Genomic DNA, 18,464 nt, shown 5'->3' on the forward strand with positions numbered 1-18,464 from the left:
CTGGGTTAAAAGCCTTCAATCCCACTTCTATAAGTGGTTCCTCTGAGGGGAGCCCAAAGGCTGTATTAAGAAATTCAGACTCCGACTTTTATGTCTTCTAATTGGGAAGCCATGCTTCATTAACTCCCAATTTCTCAGATTCCCACCAGCCACGCTGGCAGCTCCAAAGGATGCACGATGGGTACTTATTGTGATCACCACCCAAAAGCTACAGAGTTGTTTGTGATAAGTCATTACTTAAGCTTACTTGATTCTCCTGTTGTATTAGACAATCAAATGATGAGAAGAGGAGGCCCTCCAGCCCATCGTGGGCATGCATTTGCTGGTGTCTTCTATTGGTTTGTTTTGCTGATGCTGTTATCCAAAGCAACTTACTGACATTCCAGTTCTCTGTGTTTTAACCTGCAGGGATATCGGGAATCAATCTCTTCTAGTCTCCCATAGCGCCTTTCAATGCAGAGCATTTTCAAGGCACAGCAGGGTTTGCTTGAACAGCCTGCAAAGAGTGGAGGAGTTTATTGCCATATCTACACATACATTGGAATTCTTAATCGCGCTGATCTCTTGGGACACACACAGTACAACAGACAACACCACACAATGTGGACGACAGGAACAATAAAGATATTGTGGAAAAATAAAGAAATATGTGGTAGTGAGACTGAGAGGAAAAAAAAGGGTAACTATGTAAAAAGTGTGGAGTGCAGATGTGTGTTGAGTCTGAGGCCCTGCAGTTACAGTAGCTGTTGAGGATGCGCACTGCGGTGGGATAGAAGCTGTTGTTGAGTCTAGTGGTCTGTGCTTTAACAGCACGGTACTGTTTGCCAGAGGGTAGAGGGGAGAACAGTTTCCAGGATGGCTGGGATCCTGAATGATTGATTGGGCTTTATTGCGACAGAGGATGGTGTGGATCTCACCGATTTGATGGTGAATCGCATCCTATAATCCTCTGTGCTGTTGCCACAACCCATTGTAGTGCGTCTCTGTCATGCGTGGTAGTACTGCTGTACCACACAGTGATGCCACTAGTGAGGACTGAAGTACTGAGTGTCGTAGCAGTTACCTACAATAAGTGTCCAGCAGCTGTGTCTCGAACCCGTGACCACCTGCGCAAGGGTCAGGGGCACCAACCACTGCTTCTCCCTGTTACTCATTACAAGGCTTGGTCTAAAACTCTCCAGGAAAGGAAACTTCCAGAAGCACCCTCATGCATCAACATGCAGTGTGGATTGATATTTGTTTTTTCGTGTCCAGCATCGCTTACTTTAATTTCTTATTGCACGGTTATCCTTTTCTACAATAAACCTTTTTTATTTTTCCCTGGTCTCAATACTGGCAAACCGCTGATGGTTTTTTACTTGTCTGCACTTGTGCCTCTCAGCAGCTGCCGCTCTGGAGAGGAAGTTCCGCAGGGACTCGCTGTTCTGTCCTGACGAACTGGACTCTCTCTTCTCCTACTTCGACACCGGCTCTGGGCCTCGCAGTAAGTGCTCTCTGCCCCATCACTGTCTCCGCCTTCTGCTCTGCGTGACCCTTGTCCTCTCTGTGACACTGTTTTCACAAGCACTAGCAGCTGTATCACCCTGCAGCTCACAGCTGGCAGCCCCACTGCAGCTCAGCAGGCGTGAGCCTGGTCAGTACCTGGACGGGAGACCTCCTGGGAAGGGAGGTTGCTGCTGGAAGAGGTGTTAGTGAGGCCAGTAGGGGGCGCTCACCCTGCGGTCTGTATGGGTTCTAAAGCCCCAGTATAGTGACGGGGACGCTATACTGTAAAAAGGCGCCGTCCTTCGGGTGAGACGTAAAACCGAGGTCCTGACTCTCTGTGGTCATTAAAAATCCCAGAGTAGGGGTGTTACCCCGGTGTCCTGGCTACATTTCCCATTGGCCTTTACCAATCATGGCCTCCTAATAATCCCCATCTCTGAATTGGCTTCATCACTCTGTTCTCCTCTCCACTACTAGATGGTGTGTGGTGAGAGTGCTGGTGCACTATGGCTGCCATTGCATCATCCAGGTGGGGCTGCACACTGGTGGTGGTGGAGGGGAGTCCCCATTACCTGTAAAGCACTTTGAGTGGAGTGTCCAGAAAAGCGCTATATAAATATAAGGAAATACTCGGTGAAGGGGTTAATCCTCCAAAGGCGCTCAGTTTAGAAGATGCGGCCATCTGAAGTCAGATAATTACAGATTTTCAGTTTAAGAATTGACAGCCAAGTCTGGTTGTAGAACAGCATCTCATGTTTGACGAAGTTCTCCTTAAATTCCGTTCTGTGCATCCAGATTTTTTTATGGTTAGCCCAGGAAAACGTGGTGTATACTTAGGGAAACTGGTGTTGTGTATTGGTCAGTGTCTGTGAACAAACCAGGAGCCACACGGGTCTTTCACTGAGGAACAGAAGAACGTTCCTCACCTCTACAGCTTCCTGTGGAAGAACTGTTCTGTTTGGCTTTCTGTGTGCTGAAACAAACTTCCCCTGACGGACATTTTAACATTTGCTTAGCGTTGAAATCTTTCACATCTCAATTTAATGTATCCTACCGTCTGAAGACATTCCAGATTGTGGGGCCTAAATCATAATAGCACAATGTAGTGTGATTTAATGTTACTTCAATAATCGAGCTGTACTGTATGTCGGCCTGATGGTTAATTGAAGTCAGTCTCTTCATGGCCCTGGAGGATGTCGTAATGTGGCTGGTAGCAGAGCAAAGCTAGTCTGAGAAGATTCAATTAGCTCCAACAGCCACCTCTCACAAATCCCTAGTTCCCAACCATTTTGAAGAGCACATTCTACACTACTTTCTGATCTCCAAACATGGTGCAGACTGCCTCTGGTCTGGACCACGTTTACCTGAATCACAGCTGCTGTCCAATCCCAGCTGACAGTTGGTCAATGTGCCAACTTGTCTTGGCTTCCTGCTCTCTCACCTCCCCTCCAGCCCAAACTCCATATCATTGCTGACTCTTTTCTGTGGCTGCCTGCAGGATGTTCACTGAGTGTCTACAGTATGTACTGTAGTGATCCTGTGCTTAAGCTCAGACAAGTTGACACTTGTGTACGTAAGACCGCAACTGAGCAACAAAACGAGCATCATTTTTATTACAGCATCATTGTATCCATTCATTTTCTTCCTTGGAAAATGAACTTAGGCTTGTGTCTTTCTATTTGTGTCTGTCCACTCGGCCTGCATGGTTTCTCCCAGTACACGCTGACAGTTGGGCCAAAGAAAATGAGAAGCAGACTAAATGTGACATGGAGAGAGATTTCGAATGTCTTTTGCTTAGTGTAAGCAAAGCTATCTTCCAAGGTGCCAAGAAAACAGTTAAATCATTACAGGAACGTGCACTCTTACAGTACATTGTCAGTGTAAAGGTTTCGATTTGTTTAATCCAGGTGAAACAGGACATAATTTTTCAGATAGGTTTTATCCAGGCCCCCATGGCCACACCGATGAGCCCCCAAGTCCTGTTCTGATTGGCTGGATGACCATTAACGTCACCTTGGCTTGGCGCTTGTTGGCCCTGCAGGTCTGAGCAGCGACAGTGGGCTGGGAGGCAGCACAGATGGCAGCACGGACATCCTGGTGTTTGGATCAGTGGTGGATAGCGTCACCGAGGAAGGTAGGTTTGCTTGGGCTGAGAGAGAAATGCTTTGGTTTGTGGGCCGCCCACTTGCGCTGCTTTGTCTCGGAGGTCATTGAAGACACGGGTTGCGGTTTGGTCCAGAGATTTAGTGTTTTAGTCTGGACTGCGGCTTGGAGCACCCAAGAGCCAGAGGCCTGTCATGCAGGCTAGGTTGATGTTGGCCAGTTAATTTTTTCCCCCCTGCACAACAGCACCCCCTTGTGGATGGCCAGGCTGCCTGTGGAAAATGCAGTGCTGTGGGGCTGCAGCTCAAGTACAGTCGATGGGTCTGAGGGTGCAAGCACACAGGATGATTGTATGTCCACTTCTTGGGTCTCGTCCCAGTCCAGGAGTTGTAGCAGTGGGCCACAAAATGAAATTTCAATGTACCCCCTCATGTGGGGCAGAACCCAAACCCCATTAAAGGTACAGTTTCATTTCACCAATGGATTCTGGTCCCGCCCGGACCTCCCAAGCTGGGAACAGGCATTTTCTCCCTGGTGCTGCATTCCTGATGCCCGGCACGCCCGCTGTTCCGTACAGAGTGCGAGGTCTCGGAGGAGTCCAGCGGGGAGGCGGAGATCGAGCAGGAGGCGTCGGACCCCGAGGACCCGCGGGACCTGCACCCCGGGGCGCTGATCTACAAGGCGGCTCGGGCTCGGAACCTGCCAGTCATGGCGGAGGCCTTGGCGCATGGAGCCGACGTCAACTGGGTCAACGAAGAAGACGAGGGGAAGAGCCCGCTGATACAGGCTGTCATTGGGGTGAGTGCCCCCTGGCAACTCGTTTTCTCACCGCTTCTGGAGAGCTGGGGCCTATCCCAGCAAGCAATGGGCACAAGGCAGGCTACACCCTGGAGGGGACGCCCGTCCATTGTAGGGCACACACAGACACGCACGCATCAGAGACAACTTTCCCTTGAGCCAGTTAACCCACTGGTACGTTTTAGCACTGTGGGAGGACACCCACGCAAATGTGGGGAGAACATACAAACTCCACACAGACAGCACCCCGGGTCTAGAAATGTGATATTTCAAAACTTAAATTGAGGAAAAAAAGGAAAGAGAATTTGGGCAGCACTGTGGTGCAGTGGTCAGCATTGACCCTCCCATGGCTGGGGGCCGGGGGTCAATTCATACCTGGAGTGCTGTCTGTGTGGAGTTTGTGTGTTCTCCTCATGTTTTCCTCCAGGTGCTCCAGTTTCCTCCCACAGTCCAAAGACATGTTGGTAGGTTAATTGTCTTCTAGGAAAATTGGTCCATGTGTGTATTGGTATCTCTGCCCTGCAAAGGACTATTGGCCCATACAGGATGTATCTTGCATCATTGGGATAGGCTCTCCGTGACCCTGAATTAGATTAAACATTGAAAAGATGGATGGAAAGCGAATTTGCAATACCAAATGTGCACCAAATAATTAAATTCTCTGTTGCTAACCTGGATGTCAGTATTTCTCTGCAGCTCAACAGCATCAGTCCAGTCCAGCTGTTGTTGGCGAATGGAGTTTTTATCCTTGAACATAAAGAGATTTCTTTTAGGTTTCTAATGCCTTCCTCTGTATCAAATATATTCACCCATCAGGCTAAATGGGCCAAATGCCATCTCATCTGTAACCTTTATGTTCTTATATTTCAGTAAACATAAGGAAGAAAGAGAGAAAGTCCTTTGTCCTTTAAGGGCTGCGATTCAACAATATACTATATATATTAATATACATACAGTATATTCAACAATATACTGCACCATACACATACAGTCGTTGGTGAAAAATGAGAAATTATAAAGAGTGTTTTAAAGTTGTAACATCAGGCACATTTGTTTAATGTGGTAGCTTCCTGTATCGTAATGTGATTTTTATCACAGCTTTCTGGGAGTTATAAAGCAATTGGGGAAGATTTTCTTTTGGAGTAAAGACGCCGTCTACATTTACATGATAAAGTAGCAAACCTGATCGGAGAGAGCTCTGGTTACAAAAGCATCTGCGTAGGAAATCTGTCTCGCGTCAGGCGCGTGTGTGTGGTTGAAATTCACTCTGCAGGGCTTTCAAGCTGTTCGAGTGAAGCTTTGGCGAGTGGGGATTAATGCTCTTTTATTTTGCTTTTCCTCCAGGGCTCCTTGATAGCCTGCGAGTTTCTGCTTCAAAACAGCGCGGACGTCAACCAAAGAGACATGCGAGGCAGGGGCCCTCTGCATCACGCCACGTACCTGGGGCACACAGGGTGAGTGATGCCAGGTGCCCAGACTGCTGAGCCTGTCTAATCCTGACCTCACGGGCTCATTGCAAGCTAGCATCTGTCTCAGCCCAGGACAAGCCAAATGCAGCACATTCTGTAAAAAAGACTATACCAGAAGACCGTCTCCTCTCTTCATTTTATCACCTGGGAACAAAGTGCTATAATAATAATGGTTGCTTACACTTACATAGCGCTTTTCTGGTCACCCCACTCAAAGCACTTTACAGGTAATGGGGATCCCCTCCACCAGTGTGCAGCCTCACCTGGATGATGCGACGGCAGCCATAGTGCACCAGAACACTCGCCACACACCATCTCTCAGTGGGGAGGAGAACAGAGTGATGAAGCCAGTTCAGAGATGGGGATTATTAGGAGGCCATGATTGGTAAAGGCCAATGGGAAATTTGGCCAGGGGCATTAGGATACATATAGACCGCAGGTTGAGCACCCCCTACTGGCCCCAATAACACCTCTTCCAGCAGCAACCTTCGTTTTTCCCTGGAGGTCCCCCACACCTGCTGAGCTTCAGTGGGGCTGCCAGTTGTGAGTTGCAGGGTGATATGGCTGCTGCTGTAGTTTCACCAAAGCCCTGAGAAAAAAGGTAATTGTTTTGCTCAATTAAAACAATTTCCCCAATGGCTTGTGGAAGCTTGGAACAGCCTACCCAGCCGTGTGTTAAAGCTGATGCTCTGGCTTCTTTCAAGAGACAGCAGAACGAGATCATGGGATCAGTTAGCTGCTGGCAACCCAGTGATCTACTGTAGGCAGGCTGAAGAGCCTTCTCACATTTGGAATCTTGTGTTATAACTGGTAACTTTCAGATGATGCATACAGTAAGTGTGTTTTCATCATACTGACTTGGTGTTTACTTCCATGCAGGAATAAGTCACTTCTTCTGCACTGTATTCATGAGGTTCTGAAAATTGTAAAGCCAATGTTTGATTGATCTTTAATCAGTTTTGCCTCTCCAACAGTGGCGTGATAGAGCAGTGCTGTGCTACAGATTTAACTCATGTGGTCTCCATCGGTTTGCAGACAGGTGTGCTTGTTCTTGAAAAGGGGAGCCACTCAGAACGACGGTGATGAAGACGGCCAGGACCCACTGAGCATTGCTGTGCAAGCTGCCAACGCAGACATCGTCACCTTGTGAGTAGGCTAGATCGTCTGGCTGTGCTCCGAGATGTACTCTTCTTAGTCTCTATAATTAAGTGTTTTTGTACAGTAGTGTCCAGTTTCGCACTTTCTAGCACTTTAAAGTGCAAGCACAAGAGCTGTTATTGTTGACACCATGCCACATGTTTTAAAATGGCGTGGGTGCAGAGCTGTTTCTGGTCATTGTCACATGCAAGACATCAGAGAAACATACCTAGGTACAGTATGTGCAGCCAAGGTTTTGAGAGAGGTCTCAGTCAGTTGTTTGCAGTGTTCAAGACGTCCCTGGCTTACCTCAAGCTATGGCTCTTTTGGCTGACACTTTATCCAGAACGACTTAAAATTGTACCCCTTTCCTGTCCACATCTGGTGTTCTACTCAAGCAATCAGAGTTGAGTGCCTTGCATACAAGGCTACAGCAGCATTTCGACTTGGAATTTGAAACCCACACCTTCCAGTTAGGGCCATAGAGGTTTACCAACTAATCCCTACATAAAAAAAGTATCTGCATGTGTATGTCTCCTCTTTGGATATTATTTTCCTTAATTTAATATGTGAACAAATGGATCAGAAGAATTATGATTATCGTAAAATTGCTATTTATCCATTTGTTGTTTACACATGTAGTCTATTTCTGTCCGTTGTCACCATTTCCATCAGAATTCTACACATTTGCTGTTTGGCTTTCAGGATAAATTTGTGTAAAGTGTGAACACAACCAAACGTGTACAAAAGTACTTATTTTAGCATAGAGAATCAAAAAAGATAACCTTGGAAAAGTATTTTAGTACCAGCGTTCTGCTCGGTGCCTGAACTAAGTGCAGATTCTCCCTCTCCCCCTTCACCCCACCCCTCTCCCTCTCCTTCCTTCCTCTGCAGGCTGCGTCTGGCTCGGATGAACGAGGAGATGCGGGAGTCAGAGGGTCCCTTCGGACAGCCAGGTCAATACCCCAGCAGCAGCCCCACTGAGCAGCAGTATAGGAAGTGCATTCAGGAGTTTATCTGCCTCAACATAGATGAGTGTTAGACAGCCTGAGCCCTGTCCACACTGGAGTGGGGGAGCGGATAGCTGAGAAACTTGCCAGTGCTGTCTGGAATCTAGTGACAAACTTTATCCCTGCTAGACAGCCGACCCCGTTCTAACTTCTAGCCGACGGTGTTCCTGATAGGAGTCTAGGAAGACTTCGCCGACATTTTTGTTTCTTTTAAAGGCTTATTCTTTGCAATATTCCTTCTCCAATTCTGTATTAGGACACCACTTTGTTTAAACTGACCTTGACTGGCTTCATAGTAGCCCCCCCCCGAAACCAGGCTTTGGGACTACAAAGATGGGGACAACACAAAAAAAAACAACATAAAGAGTCTTCATCACACAGCTGCTGTCCCTAGGGCTGGCCAGGTAACTGTAGGCCTACAATGACATCTGTAAGAACCAATAATGTCCTTTAGCTCTGCTGCTGGTACTGTGGGACTGTACTGAGCTAAGCAGTGGCAGTATATTTCATGTGAAGCCTCTTAAACTTGCACTATGCTACTTTCTTCTCTATGGAGGTTGTAGTGGTGTGAGGAGAGCTAATCAACAACTGCTAATTCTATGTCCGGATCTAACAAGGAAATATCTGAATTTAGAAAAACAATTTAGTTTTACCAAATCATTCTTCCTTCATTCTTCTGTGGTGTAAACACATGGGTTAATGATACATTCTTACACACACAGGAGGATCCACTGTGCGAAAAATTATATTGCCGTCACGTCTGCCTACAGCCTTTTAGGATGACATACAGTACCTGTCCTCCAAACTAGTGTTGAAGATCACCCGGTCTTTCTTTATGGCCAAATAACTGCCAAACAGAGGATTTTTTGTGTTGTGGCCATGTGTAAAACGCATTTTAAAATACCCGAGTGTGGAGCCTATAGGACACCTGTTGTTCTGTAAATTCAAAAGGGACCAATATTCCAAATACTTCACTTTCAGCTCGTCTGTTTAAGCACCCAAGTGCGTGCCCATGTTTTACACCATCATGGCAAATTCATTTTTGAGGATGGCGGATGCAAGACTTTGTAGTCTCAAAGCCTGCTATAGATCATTTATCTGAATCACTGCTGCTTTGCAAACGAGCAGTTTAGTGATGTGGCCACAGCTGTACTGTGTAGCCACAGTAGTTCCCCTTTCCTGTCACTGCTGAGCAGACAAAAGACAGGAAGTATTCTGCTCCCTTAAATCAGCAAACCGTGGTTTCAAAAGGAATATGTGCACTGTAATAAGCTGCTGACTTCAGACGTCTTATTTTAGATGGGAATCTCACTTCAATTACGCTGCTGTGCAAAAGTCTTACATATTTTTGACTGTTGTATCTGTTGTCTTTGGTTTTTTTTATTTTTAAGGGAAAAATGCGATCCTATGGTGATCTTCTACTGGAATGGTAGTCATTTGTTTCAGCTAGTAGTTAATACACATAGATCTGTATTATCTGCATGTACAAAACCGAGCCTTTCAGCTTTTATGAATGTATATAGAGGGGAACAAAAATGTTAATGAAAAGGAAAACCTGACAGCGAGTCAGTTAGATCTGACTGGTAAATGTGACCTCGCAGCTACTTCAACACTTCTTCGGCTCATGCTTGATCTGTGTAGATGACAGGGTGGACGTGATCAGGTTTTTGAAGATTGCTAAACGACCAGCTTAGTTTCTTCTCATCCAGTTTCCGCTGTAGTAAAAACAGTGCATTTTGCTGTAATAGCTGAAAACACAAGTGGAATAAGTTGTTGATACAGTACATACAATGGTACTCCTAATCATGTCTCAGATTTCTAAGACTTTTGCAGAGCAGCTTTTTGGGAAAAATGTATGTGTGACAAATCCACTTGAAATGGCTCTTTAACATCTTATTGCTTAAATTACATATATACATGCAACGTTTTAAATCCTGCATATGTTCAAAACTGTGTTGTAGTGGCATGAGGTGATTTTTTTTTTTGTGTTGAACAAAAATGATATACATCATGAACATTGTTTGGAAGACTAAAAGGAAATAGAATCAGCCAACAAGGTGAGCTAGGCCACTGAGCGAGATGTAGAAGATTTAAAGACGTCCTGAAGCATCTGAGGGTCATTCTTTTAAAAGTGTGTATATATTCTGATATTAAGTCTTGGACAAGACTATTTATTTAAAACAAAGTATTAGTACATTATTTAGATTTTATGTATAAATCAACTTTGTGCACTTTTCCAACCTACAGTATTTTTTGTTTTGATATTTTAATGTTTTATTTTTACTGCGTGGGGTATTTTAATGAATAGTAGTGTTTTTTTGCGTGTTTTTTAATTTATGTTGATATGCCCAGAGGACTAGTGCAATGTCTTATTTTAATACAGGAAAACTGTATTTCTTGAACTTTTCTTTAAACACCATAGATGGTATTTTTTTAAACTGGAGGTAATATTTGTCCTTTTTTAATGGGGACCCACTCACAATGTCTCTTTTACAGACATTTTTGGGTTACGAGTACAAACTGGTTCTTCAAATTCTACAGTTCATAGAAAATATTGTAGGACGAAAGTATTTAACAACACGAAGCTACTGGGTTTTATAAAAAAACATTACTACAAAACTATAGATTTTTGAAAACAAGACTTGATACTTACCGTTTACACATTTTTTGGTCCACTTTTAAAAAAATTAAAGTGCTTTCCAGTAATATGAGATGTTATCATGTTGACCATTATTATCAAAGCATTTATTGCATGGGTTAACTTTGTCCCTATATTATAGAAGCACTAATGCCAGCTTATTTTTTTTCTTTTTTTAAATTGATCATGTGATGCCAAATGTTGAGTTTGAAAACTGTGCATAGCGTTAAGCATCAGAGGCTAAGTGACATCGTCTTTGGTCCGAAAGAACCCACAGTGCTGTTGAGTTGGTTCTGCCAGTTGGAGAGTTACGGTACTTCCTTAGACATCTTCTGCTGGGGTTCTACTGTAATTCAGAAGAATAAAAGTCCAAATTTCACCCCCAACAGGATAAGATGCTAACATAATTTCAGCCCAGAAAAATGAATTCCAGATGGACAAAAGAATCTACCCTGTGTTCCCCATCAGGAACAGTTCTGCCCAGATTAGCAGTACGGAGTAAAGTAACTGTGGAGCAATTTAAACTCTTCCACATCTTTCATCTGTGATTTTTCCTAAATACAAGAGTCCTACAGGACTTATGTAGGATTTTTGTTTTTCTTTGGGGTTGGACAGTCCTGTCCTGACATTCCAGGGTGGCCCTAGGGTCTCACCTCCAATCTGAATTGTTTTATTTCACTGATAAATCACCAGTTTTTAAGTCTTAGAAAAGTGGTAGCACATCCTTAGGAGGTGAGGACCTCCGGACCGGAAGATGCCCAGCTATATGTGAGAATTTATTTTCAATTTGATGAAGCTTTCTTGGATTAACCAGATGACACAAATATGGTGTCTGCACCCCCCCTCCTCAGGCCTCACGTGTATCCTACTTATGGATAGACATTAAAATATGATAAAAGATCCAAGTGCTCCCAAACCAGCTGTACTGCAGCATGTGAAGTACTGTACAGGCCTTGGTGAAGTAACAACATTTTTCAATGTTTTGACTTATTTAAAAAGTTAGGACAAAGGCCTACAAATACGACTCAGCTGTGTGGGGGGAGGGAGGAATTGATCAATTAAAGTATGAAACGTAAAACCTGAAGTAAATTATTGTAATAAAAACACCTTTCTTGGGAAGGTCGAAGTTTAAATCTTACATTTCTCTTTGTGTGTTTGTTTAAAGACACTATTTTACCATGAAAACCATCTTTGGACAGCATGTATTTAATGTAAATACAGGGCAAGAACCATTCATTATCAGCTTAAATTGCAACACATTGTTCTTTTGCAGACACTTGTGAGGATACAAGATCATGTCCTTTTACTGCTGTTTTTTCCCCCCCCTGACAGCAACCAATAAATGCACTTTTCACTTGACTCCCAACAATTCATATGAATGTCATGAAAGAGAAAGAGGTGAAAGTTGTCGTTTTTGCTTTTTTTTTTAAGACATACTTTTTAGCAAGTGAGATGACAGTATATCTTTCCCGCAGTACAGATGGAAGGACCGTAAAATATATCGAGGTAAACTTAAAAAAATAAAAATAAAAAAAATAAAAAAAAGTGACCAAAACTGTAAGGTGTACCACACAAGCAGAAGTGTTTAGTGTTGTATCTTTGGGTGTGTGTTTTAATGTGGGTGTAGAAGACACTTCTTTAAACAACTGTGCTGTAAATAAGCTAAAGCATTTAACTCTTTGCCTGCTTTTGACATACATCTGTGAGCTTTTCCTGTTTGTTTTTTATTCCTTTTCGCTATACGATCTGTACAGTATCTTGGAGTATTGTTAGAGAACTCTGTGGTCTGTCTCGGAATATCCTTGTATAATTTACACAGCTACTCTGTCTTTGGTTTGGTTTCTTTCTTTTCCCGTCGTCTTTGAAACACTGAACAATAATAAAAGAAAAAATGTGGATGAACTTAACACCCTTTCGCTTGTTCTTTTTTCCTCCCTGATAATCTGTGTCTGTAACAGCTTTGTGGGTTAACATTTCTGCTGTCAGTGAGCCTAACATCATTAATCTCTCAATGGTGGTGTACTATGGAGGTGGTGGTGGGCAAGAACAGCACTCAAGCACTTCTGAAGGACCTGGCTTTTTTGGATGAGACTGTGCAGTGAGGGCTCTTCACCACGGATGGACCACAGTTCTCTTGTTAACAGCAGCTGCTGTTATCACTGTGAATTGGTCAGGGTCTGTATCTTTATTTTTGCCATTTTTTCCTGGCAAAAATCTATTTATAATCCAGGTAAAATAATGACATGTTGGTGTGGTTTACATAAAATGAGGGAGGTTGCAAAAGATATAAAGCTTTCAGATCATCACAGTGTAGGATGTTGGTGCCAAATCCCCAGTGTTTTCTAGTTTCAGTAAATGTCTTGTTTCCCGTTTTGAATTCTGCTAGTATATAATTTCCACATACGTTATATCGTTAATTAGAATGACCACTGCACTGATTCTGACTTCAAGGTTAGGCAGATTCACACCAGTTAAAAGAAAAGGAGAAATGTAATTGGATATCAACAATTATCCCACATATTGTCATTCAATAATTTCCCAGAATCCTCTGCCACACAGACGTTATTTTTAAAACCATGGAGATGTGGCAGTGAGTGGCACAGTCAAACTCGCAACAAATATGAGGGGCATAGCGTGACACTGGGCCGCATACCTCACCATCTTAATCTTTGCAGCCCACCCCGTCTGTAGAGTAACATGTCAAACGCAGAAGAGAGCCTCATCTGGGCACAGTTCTCAACATACGTGAGCTGTTTCAAGACCGCTGCAGGCCATTTCTGTCGATTTGTACTTCACCAGGTCAGGAAGCAAAGCATGCAAATAATAACAGTAGCATAAAACAAACTAGGAAACAGCATGAATTAATCCTTAATTAAGTGCTAGGACATTACATGGTGCTAAGGAGTTTCAGTGCCTCTCAACAAAAATGATTTGTTAATATAAGGGCCTATTCAGTAGACGGGTCTTAGCCATGCACCTCTGTGGTGAAGAACTGTACTGTACTCAGGAAATGTTCATTTGTTTTGTAACAGCAGCAGATTTCTCAACTGTTTTCCATAATGTCTTCCCTGCAAGAATCATTCTCCTCTGTGAAAGAAGTACACTGGTATGACGCGCGTGTGTGTATACAGTACTTTCCAGACTTTTCAAGGCCTGAGTCAGCTCCTCCAGAAAAGAGCTTCCGTTCCTCTGCTAGTGTGAGACATACTCTTCGGAATCTGACTTATCCTGGGTTCTTTCCTTTGAAAGAGCCGAAATACTGTACTTGCATTCCTAGAATATGGTTTAAATAGTAGTGTTTAGGTCTGTTTGGATACATGGAGCTGTCCAGATGGACTTCTGGAATGAAGTTTGCATAGCTGAAACATTTGAACACCAGCTGCATGTCTTTGCCATGGTTTTCAGAGAGTGTAGTGCCTTACCATGTTGGTTTTCCGGTATTAAACAGACAGCCAATTCAACCATTTTACAGCTGAAGATTGTTTTGAATTGTCAAAGCTCAAGTGTAATGGAAAATGTAGGAATAAACTGCATTTGTCAAATTCTACCTGTATATCTGTGCAACTTTTGTCACTTCATAGTCCCCAGTTTTCATTCTGCTGATTAGTTTCAGCAGGACATAAAGCACTTATCTATTTTTAACAGATGTGAAGCCACTCTGGAACCGAGGCAGATAATTTTGTTAAAGTAATTAGACCGCCTGTACTTCTGATACCTTTCCACATGTTCTGGATGAAACTGTTGACAGCTGATGTGGCTTTGAAAATACAGTAGCACTGGAGTACAGTACACAGATGATAAGATGTTTATTCATTGTAATCTTGCTTAAAGCAGAAAACACTGTGTTGATCAACATCTATTGCGAAGCATCTAGGGTGTGACAATGTCTAATAGAATTGTTTTTGCATTTTGCTACAACACTGAAGTTAACACCTGTTCACTTTCCAAAAATACCATGGGATTTTAATCTCCGCACTGCTGACAGGCCCTCGGGTTATTGCTGGATGAATGATTACCTTCTTAGAGTTGATAAAAGCATCTTGATAGAGAGAATAGATGAGGTAAAATCACTGGAGCCGTTTATCCATTTGGCGTTTAATTGAAGCCTCCATAGATTTCATATCATTCGAACAGCAGACTAAAAAATATTAAGACAGTGAACTGGAAACCGATCGTCGATTGAAGAAGCATGGTTACACTTCTAAAGCATAACGCCGACGTTTCAATCCGTAAAATATGTTTTAAGTGTAACCTTTGGAAATTAGGAAAAGGAGAAATTAAGAATAAATGGAAGGAATTGTGCTGACTGGTGGAGAAGAGTTTAGGATTTAAAGACCGGCAAACAGCTAGAGGCACAGCAGGAAAAAGATATGAGGATTCCCTAAAGGCTTAAAAGAATATAGAAAAGTGATGCAAAGCGTCAGAGTTTTTTTCAGTCCACCAACAGAAAGAAAACTGTAAAAAGTATAACAGTATAATATGGGATTGAAACAAGAAACTGCTGAAACTGCTGCTAACGTCACATTTTTACGAGAGCTGGTGGTACAGTGGCGCAGTAGTTAGAACTGCCACTTTGGGGTCGATGGCGGACCTAGGAGGAAAAATAATATCAAGTACCGAAGATTTGTTTTATGCTAAAATCATCCAGTACTGCTGGTGTATCTTATATCACTTTTCTAACCACTTCATCCAATTCAGGGTCACAGGGGAGGACACCCAGGGTCTCTCAGACACCCGCTCACCCCAGGGTCAGTTTTTCCAGAAGCCAATTGACATACAGTACCAGCGTGTCTTTGGACTGTGAGAGAATACCAGAGCATCTGTAGGAAACCCACGAGAACGCAGGGAGAACATACAAACTCCACACAGACAATTCACCTGGAATTGTACCCAGGGCTCCTGAGCTGTGAGACAGTAATGCTACCCACTGTGCCACGATGCTGCAGTTGGGGCACATGTTTGGCAAATTCAAATTCACGTTCACAAATGCAACCTGATCTATACAATCAGGAAGGAACCTGCACTACACATATTACTGTAAGTGAGTAATTCTAAGCTGCAGGAGTGATGTAGAGATCTGGGTGTACACATAGAGTCCTCTATTTCCTATTAATGGCAACGTGGAAGAGCAATAAAAAAGTAAACTAAATGCTACACGTAATTTAAATAGATGGAAATGAGGCTCACAATTTTCAATGTGTTTGCAATACCTCATTGACAGTATTGTGCTCAGGTTTGATCACTGTATCACAAAACGAGTTCAAGCTTAGAAAAAGATCAAAGAGCAACTAGAACGATTCCTGGTCTGAGAGGTCTTAAAGAACAAAGAACAGTGATCAGGGAAGTCTGACAGGTTATACTGTAATTGGGGTCAAGACACGGGTCTAGTTGACAAAAACGAACAAAATAAGATCACAGGATCACAACAGAAGAACTGAAAAGGAAATTCATGTGGGATAGATAACGGAGCCTGATGAAACTGCTTGTCTGCTCAACGAGCTGTAAGTCTGGCAGCCAAGCGGTTGAGACCCAGGTTGTGCTTAAAATGTCATCTGGTTCCTTCAAGAACAAGCAAAATAGGCGTATCGGCCTCCTCTTGTCTGCAGACTTGTTTCCTATGGTATTAGTATTCATCATATGTATTCCAAAACGAGTATGCACCGTACTGAAACGTTTCCAGTTTTGATTCAGAAAGGACAGTCCTACTGTAGCTGAGGTTTCATTACCACCATCTCCAGCACCAGCCTGGTTTTCTTTGGATGTTTCTTATTTAAATTCAGACCCGGCCTAGCCAGCCCGGACTCTGACATTTGACGAGATCTGGTCCCGACATTGTGAAGATGGTGGCTGTACAGGGAAATGGTTTAAAGACAAAAAAGGCGCAACAAAAGGGCTAACGGGGTATTTATTTATCATTGTGCGCCCCCACACAGTTCGTGGAAGTGAGTGAATTTGGAAAAAAAGAGAACAAGTGGGAGGTGAAACTGGTTTCTGTAAAGAAATCGTATCATTTAAATTGTTAACAGTGAGGAGGTGAGAAAAAAATAATGTTTCTCTCCCTTTCCAGCCTTCTACACAGCATCCTATGTGTGAGCTAACAAAGTTTCTTCATTTACTTTAAGTTGAATGTATTTCATTTTCAGGCTGTGTTCTTAAGTGTGGAAATTGTGCTCTGTTTTGTGATAAGAAACTAAGTGTTGTATGACAAAAAAAACAGCAAAAAGCAATTAACGTTCTCAGATTTTCTCTCAAGGTTTTGTCAATATTCAATGTTTTTTGTTACCTTAAGAGAGTGATGCTGCTGGTAGCTATTGCTGAATGTGGATGAAGGCTTGAGAACTTTGTAATCATTTCAGACCATATCACACAGCTCTTCAGTGCTCTTCCCACTGACAGGAAATGTCTACAGCCAAATGAATTATTTGGGGGTATTGAAGTTAAAAAAAGACATTCACAGTGGCAAATCTGGAATTGAACTAATTCTTATTGCCTCCCTAGATACGGGGGTTGCCATGGCCACCAGGAGGATAAGGCAGAAGGAATTGTGGGATAGAGTGAGTGAAGCTTCATGGTGCATTTTGGAGGGGTTCTGTTGGTTTGATGTTTTCATCTGAGAAGGTGTTTTTCTTTTCTCACACAAATTTCCCTGATGGTCAGTCCTCCCTCTACAGTAGGAAAGTACACATAGACAAAAAAGAAATATTGTATTGTGACTAGAATACAGCATTTCCTTTTCCCATTGATCATATGAATGAAATGTGACGAGCACTTTCATTATGCTGAAGTTAACTTCCAAAGTCTGCCTGTGGAGTTAAGAGATCCAGAGTAGATCTCATTCCACTCCGTCACCTTCCTCAGTTTGTGAGTTTGCCTGTCTACAGGACTCTCTGTTTGCACAGAGTTGAGTGACATGAGGCTGCTGTAGACCACATGGATGAATCATCAGGGAGCGTCTCTTCTGGTTTGTGATTTGCTATTCCAAGGGCTCTGTCTGGTGCTCCTCCCCCCCCCCTCCTCTGTAACCTGAATGACACTTTTAAAATGTTATCGGGTGCAGGGATACACAACTCACTTGGTTTATTGTCGTGGTGTAAATGAATTAGCAGTTAGCAATGAAAAAATCAGCCATATTTCTTTTTGGCAGATATCTTTATTCAAGGTAACTTAAAGACATTATTTTTGTTGGAAATTAATTCACAAGCTAATGACATACCACTCTTTTCTGGATGGATAAACCTTTTTTAAATAGACCATATATTATTATTATTATTGATGTTCTCATGTTCACCATTGCTTTTGACCGAGTAGATCCATTTCCTGACCACCTTGTCCACTTCAGAGTTGCTGGAGCCTATACTGGCAAACAAGGGGTGCAAGGCAGGATACACCCTGGATGGGATGCCAGTCCATGGCAGGGGCACACCATTGTCAGTTTTCCCAAAAGCCAGTTAACCCACCAGTATGTCTTTGGACAGTGAGAAGAAACCCCCACAAACATGGGGAGAACATACAAACTCCACACAGACAACACCTCAGGTCCAGAATTGCACCCGGGGTCCCTGCACTGTGAGGCATCAGTAGATTAACATTTGCCTGTTAATAATTTTGCTAACAAAAAAAACCCCCGTAATTTTCAAATGATGCATCAAACTTGAATATGCAAAACAAATGTTAACATCAAAATTTTGTACGAATGTCTGCTATTTCCCCAGTGCCTAGAGGACTCCTAGTCCATTCAGAGGACAAAGAGGACTGTTGGCTTCTGATTGGACAAGCACGAATATTAGTTTCTGAGGAGGAGGAATGTTAGTTCTTATTGATGTT

At 43.0% G+C, this 18,464-nt stretch overlaps 1 protein-coding gene across 1 annotated transcript in view; it reads left to right on the forward strand.

The window, feature by feature from the left end:
* Positions 1 to 18,464, forward strand: part of LOC148817467 (arf-GAP with coiled-coil, ANK repeat and PH domain-containing protein 3-like) — a 42,743-nt gene that overhangs the window by 19,079 nt on the left and 5,200 nt on the right. Inside the window, exons 10-16 of the mRNA XM_088938480.1 lie at positions 1,382 to 1,483; positions 3,527 to 3,619; positions 4,166 to 4,386; positions 5,731 to 5,840; positions 6,891 to 7,001; positions 7,887 to 7,948; positions 17,139 to 17,194. Coding sequence (XP_088794606.1) covers positions 1,382 to 1,483; positions 3,527 to 3,619; positions 4,166 to 4,386; positions 5,731 to 5,840; positions 6,891 to 7,001; positions 7,887 to 7,948; positions 17,139 to 17,194 — 755 coding nt within the window. The remainder of the gene's footprint in view (positions 1 to 1,381; positions 1,484 to 3,526; positions 3,620 to 4,165; positions 4,387 to 5,730; positions 5,841 to 6,890; positions 7,002 to 7,886; positions 7,949 to 17,138; positions 17,195 to 18,464) is intronic.

The sequence above is a fragment of the Atractosteus spatula genome, chromosome 20 (assembly GCF_055471065.1).
Source record: "Atractosteus spatula isolate fAtrSpa1 chromosome 20, fAtrSpa1.hap1, whole genome shotgun sequence".
NCBI classification, from domain to species: domain Eukaryota; kingdom Metazoa; phylum Chordata; class Actinopteri; order Semionotiformes; family Lepisosteidae; genus Atractosteus; species Atractosteus spatula.